The following is a 22,370-nucleotide window of genomic DNA, read 5'->3' as shown; positions in this document are numbered from 1 at the left end:
ATGCCGGTCGTGTCAAGGTTCGCAAGGCAAGCTGCGTTCAAAAACAGTGGGAGTAGGCAGTAACAGAATCCATACTGAGCTGAAAATGGAGCCAGACCGACCAAATTTTGAGGCTAGAACTGGGGTTTACTCCGTGCTCCGGGGAAAGAAGCAAGGTTGCGTTCCAATGACAAATGTGTAATGTAGTACCGGGACAGGTCCTCCGTGGAGCGTGAACGAACGGCACGCCGTGTACATCGGGAAATTTGGAGGGTACGTTCGTCCCTCATGTCTGCTGCGAATAGCGGGGTGGGGTGACTCTTAAGATGCGGTTGCCAAGGCAATTTCTAAAAAAATAGCCCGCAACCCTAATTGGATAAATAGCAACTGGTTTAGGTGCTACTTACAACAAAGATACCGTGAATCAATTTACATGATCTATCCACAATCTCTTCATGAAGCGTTTTTGTCGATAGTCTTAACCGTTTGTTGTCTTGAAATCATTTTGTAATTGTTAAAATTATCGAAAGTCGTAGGAAGAATAACCTGTGAAAAACTATTGTTAAAAGTGAGTTTGACTGGGTGAAGACATTGCCTGACAACAATATCAGAATTGCAGAAAGGAATTTTTTCCTCACTGACGACTTTAAGTGCAGCTAGTGTACGTTTTCATTTATTCTTTTGGATGTGTTAATGTATTTTTAATCTTCACTGTCCTTGAAGTGTTATGTACCATTGAAGAAAAAAATCATGCTCAACTTAATTACTGCTCGATCGAATCTTGGAAAGTTGCAATGTACTGATGAAAAGCCGTTGTTTAGAGAAACGTCGCCTAGGGCCACGTTCCGGGATCGACAGTATTTCGAGGTGACAAAGAACGGTGCAAGCAACGCGGATTCATATTAGACACCTGTGCTCCCGGGGTTCGTTGATAGTGTTTTATCTCCTTGTGTCCTTTGAAACATTAAGCATGTTTCGATGAAACCTGGTGTGATATCAAGCATGGGCGGAAATCTCTCCTCGATCGTGGGGGGACATCCATTTACACTTTTTTGTGCACACCGTGTTTATTATCTTATTCCATTTATAAGTATTCAAAAGGGAAAATCCTCGATGCATCAATTCCTTCAGTATTTTGTTTTGCTTAAAAGATGAAGGAGGCATTCGACATTGTGTCCCCCATACCAAATTCATGGGGGGACGTGTCCCCCGTCCCCCCCCCCCAGATTTCCACGCATGATATCAAGTCGTCAGAAAGGTGATGTTCTTGGCCATCTCCACAATATCTTCCTGTTAATAAATCTGTATTTTTTTTGCAGGAAACCCTGACTATGTACTCCACGGTGTGACAAGTGATGTTAAAAGTGTATTAAGTCATAAAACAATGCTTAAAATACAGAACATATCCGGATTTGAAATCTTAACTCAGAAGAATATTTGTTCATTATTTTTTTCCATCGTCCTGTCTTGTACAATGGCGATTTAATAACCGGTTGTTGGTTTTCTAGAGCTGTTTTGTGGGTAGTCGTTCGTGACTGATGGATTATAACAAGCCAAACATAAACCCTGAAAATTACCGTTCCAAAATGGTTTCACACAAAATTGGAAAAGAAATACAATAATCATAAAAGAAGTTTGTGTGACACCGTTTGCTACATGCAAGTGCTAAAGTGACTTTTTTGTTATCTAAAGGTTACATGAAAATACAGACCTCAAAATCTGTCAGGAAAAGTTGGCCTGCGGTTTTTGTCATTTCGAGGACCAAGCCATTATATTATAGGTTCTACCTTTCCACTGAGGTTGCCGACACAGGAATTGGAAAGTTTATATGAGGGAAATACAGACAGGAGATTGGCGGGTACATAAAAGGCGGTGATTTCAGAAGTTCATTGACAACAGGCAGCGCGGTGTTGATAGAGAGTGCAACGGGGAGGGGGGGGTATTGACAAGCACGCTCCACCGAGCGAGTCATTGTCCGTGCCGTGACGCGCGGATGGAGGCTAGGACTATACCGTATACGGGAGCGATCAGTCTATGAATCTGGATCGCATCCACGACCAGCAAATTTAGTTGAATGGTCTCACAATGTGGCAACCTTGGGTATAGTGTTTGAGCTCAGTCGGCCGGTCCTTTAAAGACCATCTTACAGTTTGAAAGCGGTCCCAACCTATATCTCGTGTCCGTAGGCTTTCCTAGTTCTCTGCAGGCTGCGGCAAGCTACCGGTAGCGTTGATGAGGTCAGTTTTGAAGGGGGTAACATGAGGCTCCTCTTCTCTGAAAGCGGCAGGTCAAAGTTACAAACAAGAGAAAGGTTTCTGCTTTCTTCAATTTCTGAGGGGCAGGAAGCAACGATGGCAGGCCTCATGGAAACCACGTCTTCGTCCCCTTTACCTTCGTTGCCTTTATCCGCGGCCGACGAAGATTTTGCATTTTTCTGGTTTATCGTCAAACACCGGCATATGAATAACAACAACATTTAGTTGAACAAGAAAACAAAGGCTTTTTAAGTAACCGTTTAATTACATCAACGTGTTTCATTCCAAATCCAATGTCATTTAGTCCCGAGTATTTTACTTGCCTGTGGCAACTTGAGAATCATTTGTGACGTTTTATATGGCCAGATCACGAGTAAAACTTGACAAAAATGCATCACTCTTATCATTAAATATGAGTCATCCCTTCCAAAAGTAATGCTCCATTGTGCAATGCTCAGCATCTGAACAAGTGGTATACGGCCATAACTAACAGTGAATTAGTATACCTTCCTATTATGTGTTAGACAGAGATGAACATGAGATGGCTACACAAGCTTTTTCTTCTTAGCTTTTGCCACCTCTTCTTTAATTGATTTTTGGGATTTGTATCCCTTCATATTTTTGTATTACACCCTACCATGAAGACGAAATAAATGTTACCGCTACTTACTGAATTAAATTAATGATATTAAAAGGAATCGGTTGAATGCATACTTGTTCTTAGGCGAATCAGCGTGGAATATTCTGCGCCCAGGCGACATTTTCTCTATTTCAAAAGAGCAATTCTTCACAAGGATTTTACGAGTGTGCTGTACAGAAGAGTGGCGTACTATGAGTGAGCGTCCTTGTTTGGAAATACAAGACTTCTCACGTTTTTTTGTCGGGTTATGTTTTATTGGAAAACCATGCACTGACTTCTGCCCTAGCCCCTTTTGCAAAACAATAATACCTCCCCAGCAGAACTACTTGGGGATAATATAACGACATGGCCAGTCTCTCTAATCAGGGAGTTCCAGCAGGAGCTTGGAAATGTTTGCCCGTTCGTCTGTCTCACCCAACCCACGCTACCCTGACTGCAGTCCCGATCGCGCTAGTCATTCTCCGTAATGTAGTCGCCGGTCTTCGCTCCCTTATCACCCCTACCCCGCCCCCCCCCGTGCGAGCTGCAATGAGCTTCTTATCTCTCCACTTCTTCGTGATTGAAGAACTTAATCCCTTTGATCGTAATACATCATAGCTGACTGAGGGCCCTATCTCTTTGCCCAGTCTTAATAGGCATTCTAATGTTATTTTCCCCAAATATAGGCAAACATGGAAGAGAATAGGGGACCAACTGTCAAATAAAACTCTCGATCGGTTTGGAAGGTCACAAGGAGATAGGATTAGTCCGTCATGACTGTTGGTTCCGACCCAGAATTTTATTTGAAAGATTGAGCTTTGGATATTTCCCATTCATTTATCTCTGAACAATCCAAGAATTTCCCTTTTAAATTTTAAGCAAATGTCAAAAACTGCAATTTCGGAACTGGTTACGGCAATCCTTATGATAAAACCATGTTAGTGCGCAGGATTTCTAACAAATAGTTTACAACACAAAATTGTCAATCAAGGTCACTTCTGACACCTGACAAAATATTCTCTCCCATATTCAAGACAAGACAAATCAGGGGTGACTCGGGTGTATTGATTTTATTTCGTGATAGGATTTTCCAAGTTTGACAACAACTAGAATCACGGAAATCAAGTCTGGCGGTGTGGTCTTAAGCCGGGGATTTGGTAGTCCGATTCGGTGTGAAGTGGACGGATGTTGCGGTCGCTGCCTGACCGTAGGTGTTACGTCTACCCCTCCTAAACCCGCCCCACCAGGTGGAACGATTTCCCTGACGAGTGGCAGGTACGCGATACAGGTTTCGGGACCGAGTTGGCCCTGGAAAGGCCTGGAAGTGTTCCGTGAAAAGCGCGAATTTTTTCGAGCACGGCTCGACCGAGGGTTTTAAGTGAGCGACTGTAAGCGTACAGGCAGCAGTGTGGTCTGAGACCGTGCATGCACCTTCAATCATGATGCATTTAACTATTATCACGGAGGAATTATACAAAGGGATATTGTGGATAAAAAAAAATCGGATTATTTTGGTCTATCAGCTGAAAATAACAAAAATGGAAGGTCTGTGGCGCAATTATGGGGGGTTAACCCTCCCCAGAATTAATTTTTTTATTTCTTAGACTTTAAATAAAAAAGATACAGTATACGCCTACATCTTAATAGCTGCACATTTCAGTCCCCTGTGGGCAACGGAGGGGGGGGGGCTTAAGCATCATGAGCTATTTGGGGGCGAATTCCCCCACCCCCATAGCAAGTCCTGCGAGCGCCACTGAACCTAGTTACAGCCTATTTCAAGTACCGGTAAGTCTAAATAATTATATTGCCAGCTTCAACAAACTTTTTAAGTCGTGTCCAGGCTCGTACAAGTCTCCGGCATAAATCGAACCGGTGTCAATTATCCATTTGTCGGTACACTATGCCCTACAGCTCAACGAAAAGAGGACGCGTGTGGCTGGAGTGTAAATCCTCTACATGAAACAACAACATCTCGGATGAACATCTCGACTATGATTGTAGGTCAGTCCCGTCGAGGACAACTGTGAAATTTCCAGCGCGCGGTTTAATGTAGGGTACACTGGTGTTCCTTTCGATTCGGCTATCCGTCAGTTACATTATAAGGTTGCATACCGAGTTTCGTTTTCTTACTGGTGTATGCATACGTATCGGATGTGAAGGACAAATAATTTGATTGGAAAACTTAACTGTGAAGAGGTTGAAAATGAACAACTCTGTGAAAATATTCATCTTTGCGTTTTGAGAAGTTTTACTGTAAAGTGTTTTGTACATATTGAGCTAGTGAGAAATACAAACAATGTGCCAAAGATTTCTGGTAACAAAATGTACATAACCCACGACAAACCATTTTGGCGATGGGGGTCAATCTACTTGACAGACTGCTTACAGACAATTTACCGCAGTCCGATACGTACATTCTCTGACAGATTCTTCTTTTGAAGATTCCATACACCACAGCAGGGCTGAATAAAAGGATTTTCAAGATTTTTGCCAATATATTTTTTAAATTGTGTATCTTGTATCTGTGTTGGCTATTTCTGTTTCTTTGTTAGTTGTAGGTGTATTATAAGCTGTGCTCTTTGTACTGAGCAGCATTAGGCAAACAAAGAATCTGAACTGAACCGAACCAAAATCCCTAAATCTGGCTTTTACTTGAATCATAGATGAGTCAGCCATTCCAACAGTTGCGTGTTCTCTTTAAACTAATCATGACAACAACCGCCCTATCATTGTAGGGACTTTTGAACTGTACCGTCTCGAGTGGAAGGCAGGCCGGCCAGGTAGTATGAACCGCCCGCCCACGGACAATAGTCCGGGGTACCGACAAAGCGCGATAAAACGAGCACCGCGCGGGTCACGGTGCCGACTCCCTTTATGAACTACCCGCCTCCTCCCATCATTGACTTTTATTAGTTTGCAATAGGCCGGTAAGCAGGGAGGGCTGCCGTGAAAGCCGTACGTCTACTTCCGAAAGCCTGTCATCATATCCGCCGACACCAGGGCGCTAATCCGCTTTAAATCTCCTGTCAGTAACCGGAGCACAACGTTGGGAAACACCGGCGGCCAACGAAGCCGTCTAGCAGTCATCTCATTTCTCCCTCGGACTCCATCGAGACAAGTCACGTCCCAAATTCTCTCTCGGCTATTTTACTGTTCACCTTTCATCAAGTCTCTTGCGATTAGCTCAGCATGGTTGCTTGCACCAAGAAGACCACAGAGTGCTTCTCCAAGGAGGATCGGACTGAGGCCAGGGCTGAGCTCAACGCCACCCGTCCCCGTAAGTCGACTAAGGGAAAGCAGAGGCCCACGTACCGTCGCCGCGTCAAGCCGCCTTACTCCTACGCTGAACTCATCACTATGGCTATCAAGGTAAGTTGGTCAAAGCATGCTTGAAAATTGCATGAAAAACAACAGCAACCACTTCTTAAAACTTCTGGAAACTTTCGTATCTTTCATATCCTTTCATCCCTGCTAAACTTAATCGGGAAGGAATCCTTTTATTAGTTAGTCATTTAGATTTATTACAAGTACACGTCTTGTCATGCCTAAAACTGATGCTCGTTGACCGTTTCCGTCCTGTCCCATCTTAGTTCGTTTCACGGCAAACTGATGTTCCTATATTTACTCGAACTGTCTGAATTTGAATACATGAAACTATTGGGTACCACAACCTTGTCTTGGGAAATTCTTTCAACATTGTAATTATCATCAACCAGACTAGTTTGTCTTTTGATTTCTCAGCCGACTGGAAATTTCCGTCCGTCAGATTTCCCCATTTAACTTTGATACGTGTTTCTGAAATGTTTACAAATTTTTTAATTACTCTTTAGAAGGTAAGAAGTTTTACTTAAGTTAAGGATCAAACATTACATTGAGAAAGAGGAGTATTTGTCCAGCTGTCTTGAGACCCATGAACAGGTCTTGGGATTGAAAATAATTGCTCTTTTAATGAATAAAATCAGTTTAGAAATAGATTTCATCTCTGAAGGCTTAATCTCTTTTTTTCTGTACACAGTCTTCGCCGTCTGGCATGCTTACACTTCGAGAGATTCTTGACCACATGGCGAACTCCTACCAGTGCTTCAGGGGATCGTACGTGGGCTGGAAGAACAGCGTTCGCCACAATCTGTCAGCCAACGACTGCTTTGTCAAGGTGCTGCGGAACAGTAGCCGGCCGTACGGAAAGGACAACTTCTGGACTCTCAACGCCACCTCCAGCTGCCCACAGAGCTTCCACGCCGGCGGGGAGACGCCCCGTGCTGCCTCCCCGTCCCAGCCGCCCTTAAGGTCACCATCGCTGCATCTGCCGAGCCCGTCCCGCGCCTGCTCTTCGTCGTCGTCACCGTTACCGGGCAGTGCCGGGTCGGCCCACTCCGAGGGGGCCATTGCACCGTGCATCTCTATTTCCGCCTACCCTGCCGCCGGCAGCGTTCAGCCGGCTCCCGAGCCGAGGTGGCCAAGTCCCACCCCAGGCTGCATGCCGGAGACCGCAATTCCTGCCCCCACGAGCCAGACCTGTGACGAGTGGAGTCTTCTTGACGATCTCTTCGTTCCTGAAGCCGACATCGACTTGGCGCTGTACCAAGACGACTCAGAGTTCGCCGGTGCCTTGTCGACTCAGGTGAGAAAGTCATATGATTTTGAAGAGCTAATTAGGACATGAAGAACTATAGAGAAAAATGCTTGAGTCCAGTTGTTTATTTCACTTTTACTTCAAAACAACAACAAAATTAACGGCCGGTATAAAAAAAACACTACCTCCAGCTACTGATGAAGTGCGGCATATTTTAAGAAACTGCATGCGTAAAACTAAAATGCGACAAGTGATTTTTGTTTCTTTTCTGCCCATTTCCTCAAATAGCCTCCTATCCCGACTCCAAGCGTCCCGAGTCATGCAGGCCGGCACCACTCTTCCTACGCCCGCATTAAGACGGAGTACACCTCAAGGTATCCGAGGTACCAATCAGCAGACTATCCGCCGTACCAAGACTGCCACGGCTTTTTTCCTCACGGTGTCACCGAGCGGGATCTGGCGTTCCTCCCTTACATCTCATCCGACTCCGACGTCTCCGGCGTGACCAGGCTCAGCATCAAGTCCGAGTACACCACCACAACATCCGCCGAGTACTCCTCCGAGTTCGACTACCGACTCCCGCATCCCTGGGCCCGCGCCCCGTCATCGGAGACAACTGTCAGCTACAGCAGCACCGTGCACCAGCCGGCTGAGCACCGCCTGGGTTCCATAGTCGCTTTAGCCATCCGAGGAAGTCTGAGCCTGGACTTTGACGAGTCGGCTCTGCAGGCCATCGAACGGTCAGTCAGACTTCTTGATCGCCAGAGACCTGATGATCACATGTGCGCCTGATTGGACTTTGAGTGAATTGCGCTATATTTGATAGTTTTTCAAGATCTTTATTACAGAACTATGAAGAGAACCTCCACGTGAATATTCTGACTCTGTAATGCTGCTTTACGATTCCTTTATTTACAGCATCTTATTATAATCTACAAATCTTTCTTTCAACTTGGTGTTAATGTAGGTTTATGCAGGAATGTCGACATCTGTGCACTAAATGTAGGCTTGACAAATGTTTGAGCAGAATGTGTGACAGGGAACTCAGCAGAAAGTATCCATACTACAATCACCGTAACAATTCTTTAAATTTTGCTCGTGGATTTTTGCCTATACGATCATTAATGTTTCCTAGACACATGTTTGATGTTTATTTTTAGATTGGATATTCATATCGTGTGTTGTGAATAAAACCAATCTAGTATTTCAGTTTGCCTATGTGTTATTCAGTTTTGGTGCCTTTAACAGTGTACCTTCGTTTTTCAGTAGATGTACACGCAATTAATTAAAGACAGTCAAACATATGGGCGCTACAAAGAAACAAACTTAAGATTAGGAAGGTACAGTTTCTATAACATCTCAGTTAAAAGAAGTTACAGTATTATTAAAAATAATCCGTAAATCTGAGAAACTGTCGTAACAATGGTGATTCTATGTACATGTATGGGGCAAATTGAAGTTAATACCTTCTCCCTGAAACATATACAAATGTACAATGTTTCAATTACAATGTTTCAAGTTAACAGAACATCAATTGAATAACTGGCGTCTGAGAAGAAACTACAAAAAAAGGAGACTCTCCACCTTTTGAGTGATTTACTAAAGCCCTGAGTCTCTAGATAAATTCTGTTCATTGTCCAACGTTAGCTAGCTATCTACGTATCCATGAAACTGAAAGTTTTCATTCCTATTCCAAGCCGTTAATTAAGCAACTCCAGCTGGGTGTCCAACTACACGTGCGTATCAAGTCAAACGTATATGCAGTCGGCACCATCAGTGGATGGTAGGGCGCTAATTTGGGAATCACATTGTCTACGGTTCACTGTTCCTTCAAAATAATGAAAACTGCGCTTACAACCTCGGAATTACATGCTTACTCATCGAAATCTCTCAGTCACCATCGGAAATTGTTTCGTTTGCAAGTATCCGTTTGAATATCATCTGGGAGGTATGACAGGCCTAGGTAAGTTTCCAAAAGGTTAATCTGTTCTGTAAAGTGTACATGACATGTTTTTTGGTGGCAGAAATACCCACGTCCTCAAAGTTGAACAGAACGGCCCTGGGGAAAAAGTCAATCGTGCTTATGCCAAGCAAATGAGATATTCTTTCAGGGAAATAACTTAATCTACATGTGCCAGATGGACATAGCCAATCAGGTGGGTCCTGATATTTCACGTCACAGAGATTTAAATTTTTCCGCTGAGTCTGTGTGGCGTCCTCATTCAAAATCGAGACAATAAGCCATTTGCGCGTTAAATTTGAATAAAATCTGGTACACTGAGTTATCTGATTGCACATAGCCTAAACATAACAATTTGAATTCTCCAGACTAAAGACACTGTTGCTATACCTCGTGCTTTTCGGAGCGTGCTTTTGCTTGGCGACTACTATCACTGGAATGGACTGGTTCCTTTGTGCCCTTCTTTTCCATTGAGAACAGTGTATTGTTGCAAGACGTCTCTTATGTAACTAAGGAAAAGCTTGCCCCGAATCACGAGGTATAGCAACAGTGGCTTTAGTATGGAGAATTTCAATTGTTATGTTCACGTGAATTTAAAGAACTCAGTGTACCAAATGCTATTCAAATTTAACTCATAAAAGGCTTATTCATAAACAGTTCATTGGATTACTTCCCTCGCGCTCACCTGTCGTGTCGTCGTTTAGACGGGCTTACGCAAGCTGTGATTAAATCTGCAACACAAATTCGACTTGGCGAAAGCAACGGACATCAACGCACGCATTTCTGGCCTTTATTTCACTGAACGTCTCATATGCAGCAAGGTATGAGACGGAGAGAACCCACCCCCCTGCTTTGTGTTGGTCATTGTCTTGCAGGAATCTGGGGAATTCCTTTCAGACATCTTGGGGGATGTGTTAAGTAACAATAGTCTGGAATATGTATAGGGATTGGACATGTTGGGGGGTACCCCTCAGTCTCATTTCTTGCTGGGTATAGAACGTCTTCACTTGAGCCAAGTGTAAGCAGACCTACACAGGCCACTCTCGTTCAAGTTGTTTGAGCCAGGCGAATTACCTTGTTGTAACAAGAACCTTGTCAGAAAGGGACTTGAAAAACTTAAGAAAAACTATTACACATTGGAACCCTAAAAATTTACTCGTTGAGACAAATTTTTATCGAGAGCCGACTGCAACAGCCTATGACGTGGAGTGCGGGCCATCTCCTGAGAGTAAATGTAATCACAGAACAAAAGTGCCTTATGCAAAGATTCGTTGTGAAAGAAAACAGTGTCTCAACATAGTGACAAATAGTACAGCAATGTTAAATGCAGTAAAACAACCTTGGCGAAAATTCCCCCCCCCCTTCGCTCCGATATTTGTCAAGTAACCTTTTCTTGCGTAGAGTCTTTGATATTTTTTTCCAGTAATGTCTGAAGGTCATTGTGACACCAATTTATTCGCAATCTGTCTTAAGCAGAAGCACCCCCTCATTGGCTGAAACGAGCCACGTTAGTGGAAAGTGCTCATTTTGTGGGTAGTGATGAAACAGTCATTCGTAAATCTGCGAAGTGCAGTTTCCACCAAAGGAACCTCCGTTGCTAGGAAAACTGCGCCCTCTCTTGGTCCCACTCGGGTTGAATAGTCTTCCAAAGTAACCGTCTCTCATCAGCAGTAAAATAAAAGTAAAATTTTTTCCTCAAGTTGTGGCTAGTTTCTCCAAGATACAAGGTTTAGCTAGCCTAAAGCCGTGATGAATTCTCAGGATCGGTCGAACTTCCTGGTATCTGATATCTGCAGAATTTCCCCTTCTGTGAACTTACCGTGTTCACATTTTGCTGGCTGCTGGCGTTGCGGCAGCTGCATATCACCATACTCCTGATGTGGTGGCGGTACGATGGGCCGATGAGGGCGTACACATATGGGTTGACGCTGCTGTTGACGAAAATCAGGACGTTGACGGCGGTGTGCAGCTCCACGTACAGCGGGCTCTCGGCCGTGATTTCAGGGTCGAAGGCCATCCACAGATGAACAGTGTGGCATGGCACCCAAGAGAGGGCGTACAGTATGGTGACCGCCAGGACTATTTTGACACTGCGTCTTCGCCGGGTTTCTTTCCTGCTACCAATCGGTCCAGCTTCCAATAGTTTCCGGCCCATTCTGACGTAGCAGAAAACGATGATACCGGTGGGGATGATGAACAGAGATACTAAGGCGTAAGAGAAGAAGTATTCGACACCCCAGGGGGCGTTGAACTCGTAGCATTTGCCCTCTTCCGTCAGACCAGTGACCACGACAGCAGGAATTTGTACAACGAAGGACACTACAAAGGGAATATACCAAAGACACTGATAAGTATGTAACGACACGAGACAAATTCTGAACGTAATACACGAATCCAGTGACCATGGTAACACTATCACTGGTCGTCTGCATAGCCCCCATCCACAATGTTGACCACCAAAGTGACCGAAGCAAGCCATCAGGAATGTCTAACGAAACGTCAGTGGATTCGTCTGTAGACGTATTATGTATGATGCCTACCTTTAAAAATGAGGAATACATGTTGAACTTATAAGCCTACTTCGCAAAATATTGACAGTTTTCGAAACTTCATGAGGTGGTCTGTTAGATATTTCTTGGACTTCACCTCACAAACACGTGTATCATTATACCAAAGCAAACACTTTATTGAAGTGCCATTTAATGCATCATTTCGCTTCTGAGAAGATGATTTTAAGCTGAACTCAAAATGGACATTTTGGTAATGCAACCCCCTGGATGTAATGGCGAAGCATGCGCATCTCTCTAAGCAAACAACAATGCTCAACCTTTAGAAACGTAATTCTATCATGAAATATTACATATTAATCAATCAGGGAGGGTCGGATTACAGAATACTTGTAACTGATTTATTTTAGAACAGTTAGCAGTGGAAAGCCAGAAAATGTGTGTGTGTTTTGTATGTTTTCTAACATTGCTTCCAAAATGGAGTTGTTCTTCATCTCGGACTGCTTTTTGTTAGTTTCAAACTAACGAGTACTTTACACTAGCAGAGAAAGCGAGGACCTGGGGGACAGGATACCCCTCCCCCCACCGGCAGGCCAGGCGGGGTCTAATGGATCGGGCTACGCTGATACCCAATGGTCTCACTACCACACACACAGGCCTACAAATTCCGTACAAGGAATACGTGTTCTCCGATCGCTGCACTTCTTAATGATTATGTACGACCCCTCAGGGGACTGATTTTTTTCAACATGACTTTACAATACACAACACGTTGGATGTGTCACGTTAATATTTAAGCCCTACTGAGACAACATTCATTACAAGCGCGCACGCGCACGTCATTTTCAAGCAGACAATAGCGGTTTTATGTGCGAGCAGACGACATGAACAAATGAATTTCTATTACAAACAACACTCATTTTCTTCTATTCGTATGATTTTGAAGTAACAGTGAATTTCGGAAGCGTCTAAGAAGTGAATATGAAAGAGCGTGTCAATTGACGAAATAAATCAAGATGGCAAAATCTTTGCGTTTTTAATTGGTGAAGGTTTAGAAGAAAATACGTTTTCTGGAGAAAAGTCCACCGTCAAATTGAAGACAATCTTAATGCATTTATATAATGTACTTATTTTGAATTGTTCTCCCTTCTTCTAAATTAATATCTTTTTTATTACTAAATGACCTATCGGTAATGTAACATAATGTAAATGAACTAAATATTTTTGAAACTGGTTTTGATTAATGCTTTTGAACTTGATAAGTTTATTTTTACCATTCATGCAATATACTGTAATTTCATTTCCCGCAACAATGGGAGAACAACTTTTTTACTCGACAATAAAGTATCTTGAATCTTGAATTCGTCAGATCAAATTTCTATAACTCGCTTCAATTGAATTGTCCCAACATTTTACCGTCGAAACTGTTGCACATCGATTTAAATCAATTTAGTACTGATTCTTAACCCCAAAATGGTGTAAACGAGCACTGAGGAGATTACCCCCTTTCAAAAATATTTTTTGTGGTATCGATACCATCGACAACAAAGAATCAGTTAACTAAAGACAGTTCCGGTTCACCACTTCCACTGCTACAGATACTAGCCACTGATTTCTATCGGGATGGGAGGCCGTGCACTGACTGACCTATAGAGGGTTTGCATGGCTGCCATGTTGCAGGTCAGTCTTTTACAGTGTTCCACAGGGTATGCACAAAGGAGATTTGCCTGTGGAGCAAATGGACTGCCCTGTCTGATTGTTACTCTGCAAGACCCCGATGTCGTCAGGGCAAAGTTGGCACTGAATCGGTTTTGTTCTCCACACACGTACCGGGGACGTTGTTTAAATTAAAAGGAGAATATTCTCATTTCTATCATAGTACGTTCGGCAAAGCATGAACTCTAGCCTGTAAGTATGAGACTTTAGTTCAACATGAAATTAACCATAGGCCTAGATTAGATTTGTGACAAATTATCCGGTTACGAAATGTTATTGACGTGATATGGCGCGAAAGTTTGAGTCAAATTCAAACTCATTTTGCAAAATTTGTTCCCCTGTAGATGTCGAATGCCTGCAGGCAATCGACTCAGACACTCTTTAGTTATCAAAAACTCTGCTTTCTGTGACCAGGAAAACCTATTTTACGGTTTATCGGCAACGGTTACTTCCAAAAAGAACCAAAATATCAAGTATATTTTCTGACACAGGGCATGACATCAGTGCTACTGAAACATCATATGCTTCATAGTGGATTTATCATAAACATTTCGTTGTTTTACTCTCTTTCCTGAAAATGCATCAACACCACGACGGCCAATGTTAAAGTCAAAGAGTGTGAAACCAGGCCCCAACTGCCTGTTGATATGCTGTTGTCAAGCACAAACCTTGGGCATGCGCTTGTTGGCAGTGAACGCCATAAACATAGTCCTATTCGGCGCGGAGTTAGCTAGAAGTGCAGAGTATTTAATAATTCAGAGTCTCTAGACCGGATCCGGTTACCGGGTAATTTATCATTTTAAGCAGACCAAATTTTAAGAGTACAATAGCATTTATAGGCATAAACAATGAAAGCAGTAATATTAATGGACCTGCCCTGGAAAGAATGGACTGAACGCACCGCACGTTCACAAAGCTTCTACACAATCAAGGGGCTATTAGTGCATGACTATTCACGATACATCGCATTAAATGAATATGCATGTTGAGGAATTTGCCATTTGATTAAACTATTGCACCTGTTATTCTCTCTTTTTACACGTCTTTTCTTAAAGTATGACAAATCGAGAGGGAATAGGGTCTGGCACTTTAAGGCGTAGCCGTTTATTATCCCGGAGTTCAAACTTTCGAAGGTTTACAGTTTAATTGGACGCAAACGTTTACTGTGGACCTATTTCCACTTTTCTCTCTTCAAATAGACCATGCAGTTATCAATTGATGACTACTGACAAAGTGTTCAGCCTTGTGAAAAAGGTATGCTGTCAGAATGATTGATTAGGGCCTATTCCTGGTGTTAATGCGTGATTAATAATAATGTGTTAACTGCTACTTCCTGGAACCTAGACGTACTTATGATAAGTTAAATTGGAGTGAGCACTGTCATGACATTTACATTAGGTCCATCAGAACATTAGGCCTTATTAAACGAAATTTTAGTAAATTTTCCGCTATTATCTTGAAGAAACTTTATATCTCTCTTATCCGATCTCAACTGCATTACTCTTGTATAGCCTGGGATCCATATAGGCTTAATTATTCTTCGGTTGTAGAAGGTGTTCAAAACCAGGGAGTGAGATTTATTTTGTAAAGACTGGCATACTAACTATAATACTCGTATTAATAAGGCTGGACTGATCTCCGAACCAGAAGAAAGTTCTCCCGTTTGGTTATGTGTTTAAAGTTCTTAATGACCTTACCGACATTTAATGCCCTAAATAAGTTTTATCCAGCTTTAAGAATTGGGTGAAAAGATAATAGTCTTAAACTACACACCCCTTTTGCCCGTACTGACTGTTTTAAATATTCATATTTAGTCCGTATACAGCTAATGAGTGGAATAGTCTACCCGATGATGTGATCCAGTCTACATCTATAAATATGTTCAAAAGCTCTCTCCTTGATTGTTTGACTCGTTAATTGATTTTTATTTGTTTTTATCTTGCTTTCTACCATAAAATCTTATCGTTTGATATTTGTCCTTTTCTAATGTAAACTCATATTTTTATAGTTTATCCTTAAATGGGGCATATATTAAATACTTTAAGATACTTTAAGATACTGTATCGTTTTTCGTTTTAACTTTTGAATTTAATGCATTTTTATCATAACTTTTGTTTCATTTCTTTCCGTTGTTAATTTTATCTCTTTTTCTGATTTGTTCTCTTAGTAAACCTGATATATATATTTTATGTATTTTTAATATTTACTCGTTCTGCTTATTATATCCTGGAAGTGGTTTAAGATGAATTGTACGGTCTCTACAAGAACCCTTGACAGTCAGAAATAAATAATAATAATAATATTAATAATAATAAAAAATAAAATGATTATTGTGCCTTTTGAAAAAAAGTACCATGCACAAATAATACTGTGTGGTACACATGCCATGTATCAACAGAAACGCTTCGATCTAGTCGGCTTGCTGGAATATAATTATCAAAATATCATGACAACTGACGACATTGTGTATAATGACGTCGAAAAGTTGGCCTAGTTCCCTTTCATCACTGAAGAGAAAAAAAAACGAGTTAAAGTGGAAAAGTGTTATACCCAGCCATATTCCGAGGAGTATTGACAGCAGTGCAAGGGGTGATCGACGCTTGAGGGTCTTCAGGGGGTACACGATGAGGCGGTAGCGGTCGTAAGAGAGAAAGGCTAGGGTAAGGCTAGTCACCTCAGCAGACACCTGCAAAGAAGAGAGGGTATCTAGTCAAAGTGTTAATGAGGCCAAACACGTTTTATTAACAGATTTCCTGGCTACTTTCGACAAAAAAGAGCTCGATTTCATCAACACGCATTCAATTTTGAACACACCTTTTAATTTGATTTATACTTGGGTTTCGTTTTCACAGTTATCGCATCTAGTTTTGTTTTCATGCTCACGAGTGTGCGTTTTAGGCATTCAAGACTTCATATTTGCTACTTAATTGTAGAATTATATCGACACAGACTTTATGAATTTGTTAAATCCTATTAAAAAGATAAGTGGAAATGATGTTTAATTTCTTTGATGTTTTCTAATTTGTTAACGCTCATTTTCAACTTAGTTTCTTTGTTCAATTTAGATGGGATATGGCTTTTTTTTGAGACCATGCTGCATATTTGGTTCAGTCATTATAAATGTTCTGTATAATACAGCTGCCCTATATATCATTTCTCTTGATTTGAATCATTCTTTATAATTGAACATAAACACGAAATCTTGTAAACGTGGAGGAGCTCTCATTTTACGATTACAATCAGATGGCATACCCAGCAAGAGATGAGACCGAGGGGTACCCCCCCCCAACATGTCCAATCCCTATACACATTCCAGACTATTGTTACTTAACACATCCCCCTAAGGTGTCTGAAAGGAATTTCCCAGATTCCTGCGAGACAATGACCAACACAAAGCAGGGGGGTTCTCTCCGTCTCATACCTTGCTGCATATGGAATGTTCTTCCCTCCCCCTACTTTCAGTTGACCAGGCCACGAGGCTTCTTCACTAACTTTCTTATTGTATGCATCCCAGGCCTTCAGTTAGAGTCCCCCTTCCGTGTTGGTCTTTTGTGTAGTGTGCCCAGTTTTCCTTCACTGACAGGGAAGTATTGTTTAGAGTTGAATCAGTGGTGGGAGTCCACTAGGACGTTTTTCCCTCTTCTCCTGACAACTTGGTTAAATAAATGTTCACTCCAGATGTGCTGAACAATAAACACGAATTGAAGGCAAACTTTATTCTGTTTCTGTTTCGTTAGTAAAGTAAGTGGCCAGGGTCTAGCAAAAAGCTGCTTATTTTATTGTTTAAAATTAGTTTGAGCTTGTTTGAGTGAAGTGTAACCTGGCAAAGGTGTGGAAAGCACAAGAGCTAGGGTGAGAGTCATAAAGCCAGATGATTCCGCTATGTAAGCACGACAGGTGGGTTGCTCCCATAAAGTGTTTTCTTGTTGACCATAAGACACTATTTAGAGGCAAGTTTGCCCAGAAGACACTATGTATTCAGGTGTCTTGTGTAAACATTTAGCCATGGTCAAAACTGAACCGAGGGAACCCTCCCTGTCACAGTTTGTTGTCAAGGCCAGCAATGCAGCAGACCTCAACCACCTCAAGTATTTTTACAGCAGAAAATCGTAAGTGTGAATATTCTATTTATTGTGGAAGATTTACCTATACAGTGCATTGGTGTTTTGATAAACTGAATAATACAATTTATGGATGCAAGGAATTCTATTGTACAGAAAATTGTCAAAGTTCAAGGACTCACTTGTATAATTTAATCCAAGATTTTAGAAGTTTAAATTTAATTATGGTCAGGATTTTTCCTTTCCAAATAAGATACGTAGTACTTGTAAGGTTTGACAATTTCTTTAAATATAGGCGGCCAGTGGTAACTTTTGATGACAACGACACTACCCCTGCTACCCGTGCTACGCGGTGTCACAAGTCTGGACGACAAGTCATTGATCTGGACGACAGAAATTCTCCCATTGCCTGAGTGCAGTGCTAGAATTGAGCTGACAAGGGTTGATACTTCGGGAGCCGGATGTTAGTTATGAGGGATGTATATATTGAATACATATCGCTGAAGCTATTTATCAATTAGAAAACTACACTTTTTGTGGGTTTTATGAAAATAACTCCTTTTCCGGGTGATTGGAGGAAGCCCGAACTGATTTGTAGAAAGGTCTAATTGACTTTTTATTTCACTAATTGAGGTTGAATTTGATTTCTTTTGGAGTAACAGATTACGTTAACTTGGATATGTGGGAATAAGAAAGCAAAGAAGCAATTTAACTGTTGATTACTATTCATTTAAAACTTCACCCGTTTGCATACAATCTGCTAAAATCACTGATAAAATTTATTCTCTTTATGCCTGTGTAAAAGGTTTTGTAAATAAAGCAGATGTCCAAGCAGAAAGAAGAACATTTTAAAACTGAGAAGTTTCCACACCCATCCCTTTGGCAGGCACATTCAAATGTTGGTGGGAACAAATTTAGGGAATTTGCTTTAACACAAACACAAAGACTTTTATAGTTTCCCAATGAATTTATTCACACTATTCCCAGTAAGATCCACTTTTGTAGATATATACGATTCAAGAAGTACATGCCATAGGGAAAAATATTAACAAAATCATGATAAAATTGTGGCATGTTAATTCAACTGATTGCTTGACTAACTCTTTTCAAGGTGACAGACTTATTTGAATAACGGAGCGAAGTTGAATAAATAAACTTATCTACAGGCTGCGCAAATAACGAAAGCAAACGCTCTTTTGATGTTGGAATGTACGGAGCTCTGGAAGTGCCATCCGACTTGTTGAGATCTTGAAATTTTTTCTTGGGATGACGACATAATAAAGGCAAGATGTAGACATCCTGTGATAATTTATCATGGGATGAAGACATCCTTAAAGTTGAATAACGACATCCGGAGATAGCTTATCATGGGATAATGACATCCTCAGATAATGACGATATTCATTATCTCAGGATGTCGTCATCCAGAGACATCCAGCAAGTGTGATGTCTACCCTTTTACGATGTCATCGTCCCGTGCCTATTATTTCCGGATGTCGTCATCCAATTGTTACGATGTCGTCTTCCCATGATAAAATATTGCAGGATGTCACCATCCAACTTTTACGATGTCGTCATCTCGAGATAAATTAGCTGCAGGTATCCTTGCCTGTATCCTGTCGTTACCCGAGAAACAATATTTCAGGATCTCAACATGTCGGATGGCACTTCCAGAGCTCCGTAGTAATGCTTACGTACAAGGGAGTATTTCATTTTAGCCGTCACCAGAGAAAAGTCCGAAATTGTAAATATGGTCTGATTCCCACCTTGTGAACGAGAAGTCACGACGAACATGTAGGCGACGAACTAGACTAAGATTTGTTACAGAATTTTTCAGTTAAAAAAAGAAAAACCAATTACTGCGCGTGTGAGCGGCAAATTATCATTTATTTAGGGGGGCCAGACAACTCAACCGTTTGCCAACTCGACTTCGGACAACTCAACTGTTGAGACAGCTTAACTTCCCGAGGGTAAAAGGGAGAGACGAGTCGTCCTTTGAGACAAGTCGTCCGTTGGGGCACTGTCCGCTCAGCCCAGTCGTCGGCTGCGGCCACAGTGTGAAATACGATGCATTAATAATGGATGGAATTTCACGTAGTAGACGGACAAGCCTAATTTCTGCAGGTATTATGAAAATGGTTGCCGAAGTAAGCCAATCTTTGCACAATCAATCGATCTTGCTGACCCAGCCACGTATACCAAGTTCTAGATTGTTTGAAATAAAATCCTACCTCCCTTTGTGTCGTCCGTCAGTTCAACATTCTCAGACAGATTCTGATTAAAATGTAAAATATACTTCTTGTTGAACAAAACTTGTTCTCGGAAAATTTATAGAAAACAAATTTTGGCCAGATTTCTGATTCGCAATTTGACATTTGTGAACGGTTTGTCAAAAATCACGGTAGCGGAAAAAAAATTGACGAATAGTTACAAGGCGATATGTCACTCACTACGACTGATCCCACTCTTTTCGTATTCAACAGTCATATAAACTTTTGCATCTAATGTTTGTTTAATCAAAATGACTTTCAAAGTTGGGTTTTATTAAAACTGACCGAAAACTAAACGCATATTGTTTCCTAGTTTTGGATTACTCATTAAGTGCATGCACGCAATATACGTTTCTTACTATACGGAAGTTGCAGAAATAAATGCGACGTATAAATGCGTTCGTCGACTGTGCGGCATAAGGTAGTATCGTTGATGGCTCTCATCACTGTGCAGCTGGAAAAGTTGAGTCGAAATTTACGCAAGATTCACTTTTTATATTCATTGGAATGCTTATTTATGAACCAATTTTCTCTAAATGAAGAAAATTTTTAGTAGAAAATAAGCTTTTTACAATGGTTCTGGCTGAAAATGGATTTGCCGCTCGCGCGGTTACTTTCCGGAAACCGATCCAGAACGAAGAAAAATGTTGTCTTTTTCGTCGATTATGTACTTCTGAATTAGGAGTTTAAAATTTGAAATTAATTTGGTATCATTTTTAGCACACAAGGTATTTGAGGATTTTTTGCAGCTGTAAGCTGACTAGGGAAACGACTTTTTAATGTGTAGAGATCTCACTGGTCGAGTTGTCTCTCTGTCAAGGTCGAATTGTCTTAAATTTTGTAACAGACGACTTTGCAAACGGTCGAGTTGTCCGGCGTCGCGTTGGCAAACGGTCGAGTTATCCGACATCCTTTATTTGAATTTGCCAGCGACGGCTAGATATCCACTGCCTTAATTCAATACGATTTTGAATGAACTCGAGTTAAAGTTGACGATGATTTTTAATGAAAGTGCCCAGAAATCATAATTACTTTTCTTCTGAAATCGTGTGTCTTGATTGACAAATAATTTAAATGGAAGGCATAACTTACGTATTGTAGATAAATGGGTACTTTGCAGCCAAGAAGGGCCGACAGGTTGATCCCAGCTGTGTCTGCAGCGGTCGGCACGGCGTCCAACAGTAGCAAAGTCAAGTCAGTCAGGGCTAGATTAGCAAACGAGTAGTTGATGACAGTGTGCATGTCCTTGTAGCGGATGACGATGAATACGACCATGGCGTTGCCGAATAATCCCATCGCTGCCACCACGGAGATGACCACAGTCAATGCGATCTTGGCTGCCGAGCTGAAGACAAATTCCTCGGTTGGCAAGCCGTCCGTGAGGCCCGCAGCGAGGTTGTTTGTCGTATTGACCATCGCTGCACTGTGGATATTTGTAATTGTTACATTCCAGTTGGCATTCATCTTTGATACCGGGGCCTTTGATATTCTTACTTAAATGCAAATAACAAATAACATCTACTAAGCGTCCCCTTGTAGGCCCGTTGTTGAATGAAACTAAACAGTGGTTAAAACCAAAAAGTTTTAGTGACCAGCTATAAAGGATTCTTTGTCATCGCATCACTGTGTCAGTTACTTGGTTAGTAGCCCTACTATCAGGAGAGTCAACTTTTGCCCACCACTTACCGCGATGGAACTGAAAAACAAACTCTGCGTACTTTTTGGTCGTGCCCGCTTATAAACATCCGCAACGGGCGGTGAACTTTGACATGTGTCGCTTTCAGTCAACATCAATACCTCCAAACCGTTTGTTTCCCAATTATTTTCAACCAGCATACAACATGAAAGGAGTTATGACATAAAACTGGTGAATCAAGACAAACGGAGTATCCACTGTGTTTCATGAAGGATTTCATTGAACGCACGCTCCCACCGAGTACTAAACTTCACAAGCACTTTGACCAATTTTCCGATTATGAATCCAAGGTGTATTCTCTGCTCACACACTAATTCTGGTCAGCGCATCACGAGAAACGTGCCCCTGAAACCGCCGAGGGACTGTCACTCAATAACATTCCAACTTTTTCTCGACGGATACTCCATTTTTGAAGAAATAGAAACGGTGACTCTTCGTCTCTCTCTTGTGCTAATTCATTCGCTGCATCTTTCCTAAGGAAAGTGCGTTTTGGGGAGTCGTACAAACCAACGTGTACAGAGTTGAGTTTTAGAGAATTATAATGTGGCTTTTTGTGGAGACCCAGTGGCAGACACTCTATTTGATGCTAATTGTAATAACAAGCTTGGAGGCGGATCCCTATCCTCTGTCGGCACCAGTATGACGAGTGAATGTGCTGCATAATGTGTACAATTAACTCCACACTTGACGCACTTCAAATGCAAGACAGACCAAGGTAGAAACTCCAAGGCCTC

At 41.7% G+C, this 22,370-nt stretch overlaps 2 protein-coding genes across 2 annotated transcripts; one reads left to right on the top strand and one right to left on the bottom strand.

Moving 5' to 3' along the window:
• The first annotated feature begins 5,598 nt into the window (after positions 1-5,598).
• Positions 5,599-8,218, top strand: LOC110983286 (uncharacterized). Its single transcript, XM_022242420.2, has 3 exons — positions 5,599-6,222; positions 6,869-7,474; positions 7,715-8,218. The coding sequence occupies exons 1-3, from the start codon at positions 6,043-6,045 to the stop codon at positions 8,216-8,218; spliced, it is 1,290 nt and encodes a 429-aa protein (XP_022098112.2). The 5' UTR covers positions 5,599-6,042.
• Position 8,219: 1 nt separating this feature from the next.
• On the bottom strand, positions 8,220-21,927 carry LOC110983254 (G protein-coupled receptor 54-like). Its single transcript, XM_022242370.2, has 3 exons — positions 21,033-21,927; positions 16,160-16,295; positions 8,220-11,705 (listed from the first exon to the last, which is right to left on the bottom strand). Exons 1-3 carry the CDS (start codon positions 21,402-21,404, stop codon positions 11,125-11,127), a joined length of 1,089 nt encoding a protein of 362 aa, XP_022098062.2. The 5' UTR covers positions 21,405-21,927; the 3' UTR covers positions 8,220-11,124.
• Positions 21,928-22,370: the final 443 nt, after the last annotated feature.

This window comes from Acanthaster planci, linkage group LG06 (genome assembly GCF_054643075.1).
Source record: "Acanthaster planci isolate LZ-2023a linkage group LG06, COTS_SCS, whole genome shotgun sequence".
NCBI lineage: Eukaryota > Metazoa > Echinodermata > Asteroidea > Valvatida > Acanthasteridae > Acanthaster > Acanthaster planci.
Note: the sequence above shows the minus strand (reverse complement) of the source record. Positions and strands in the feature narration are given on the sequence as shown.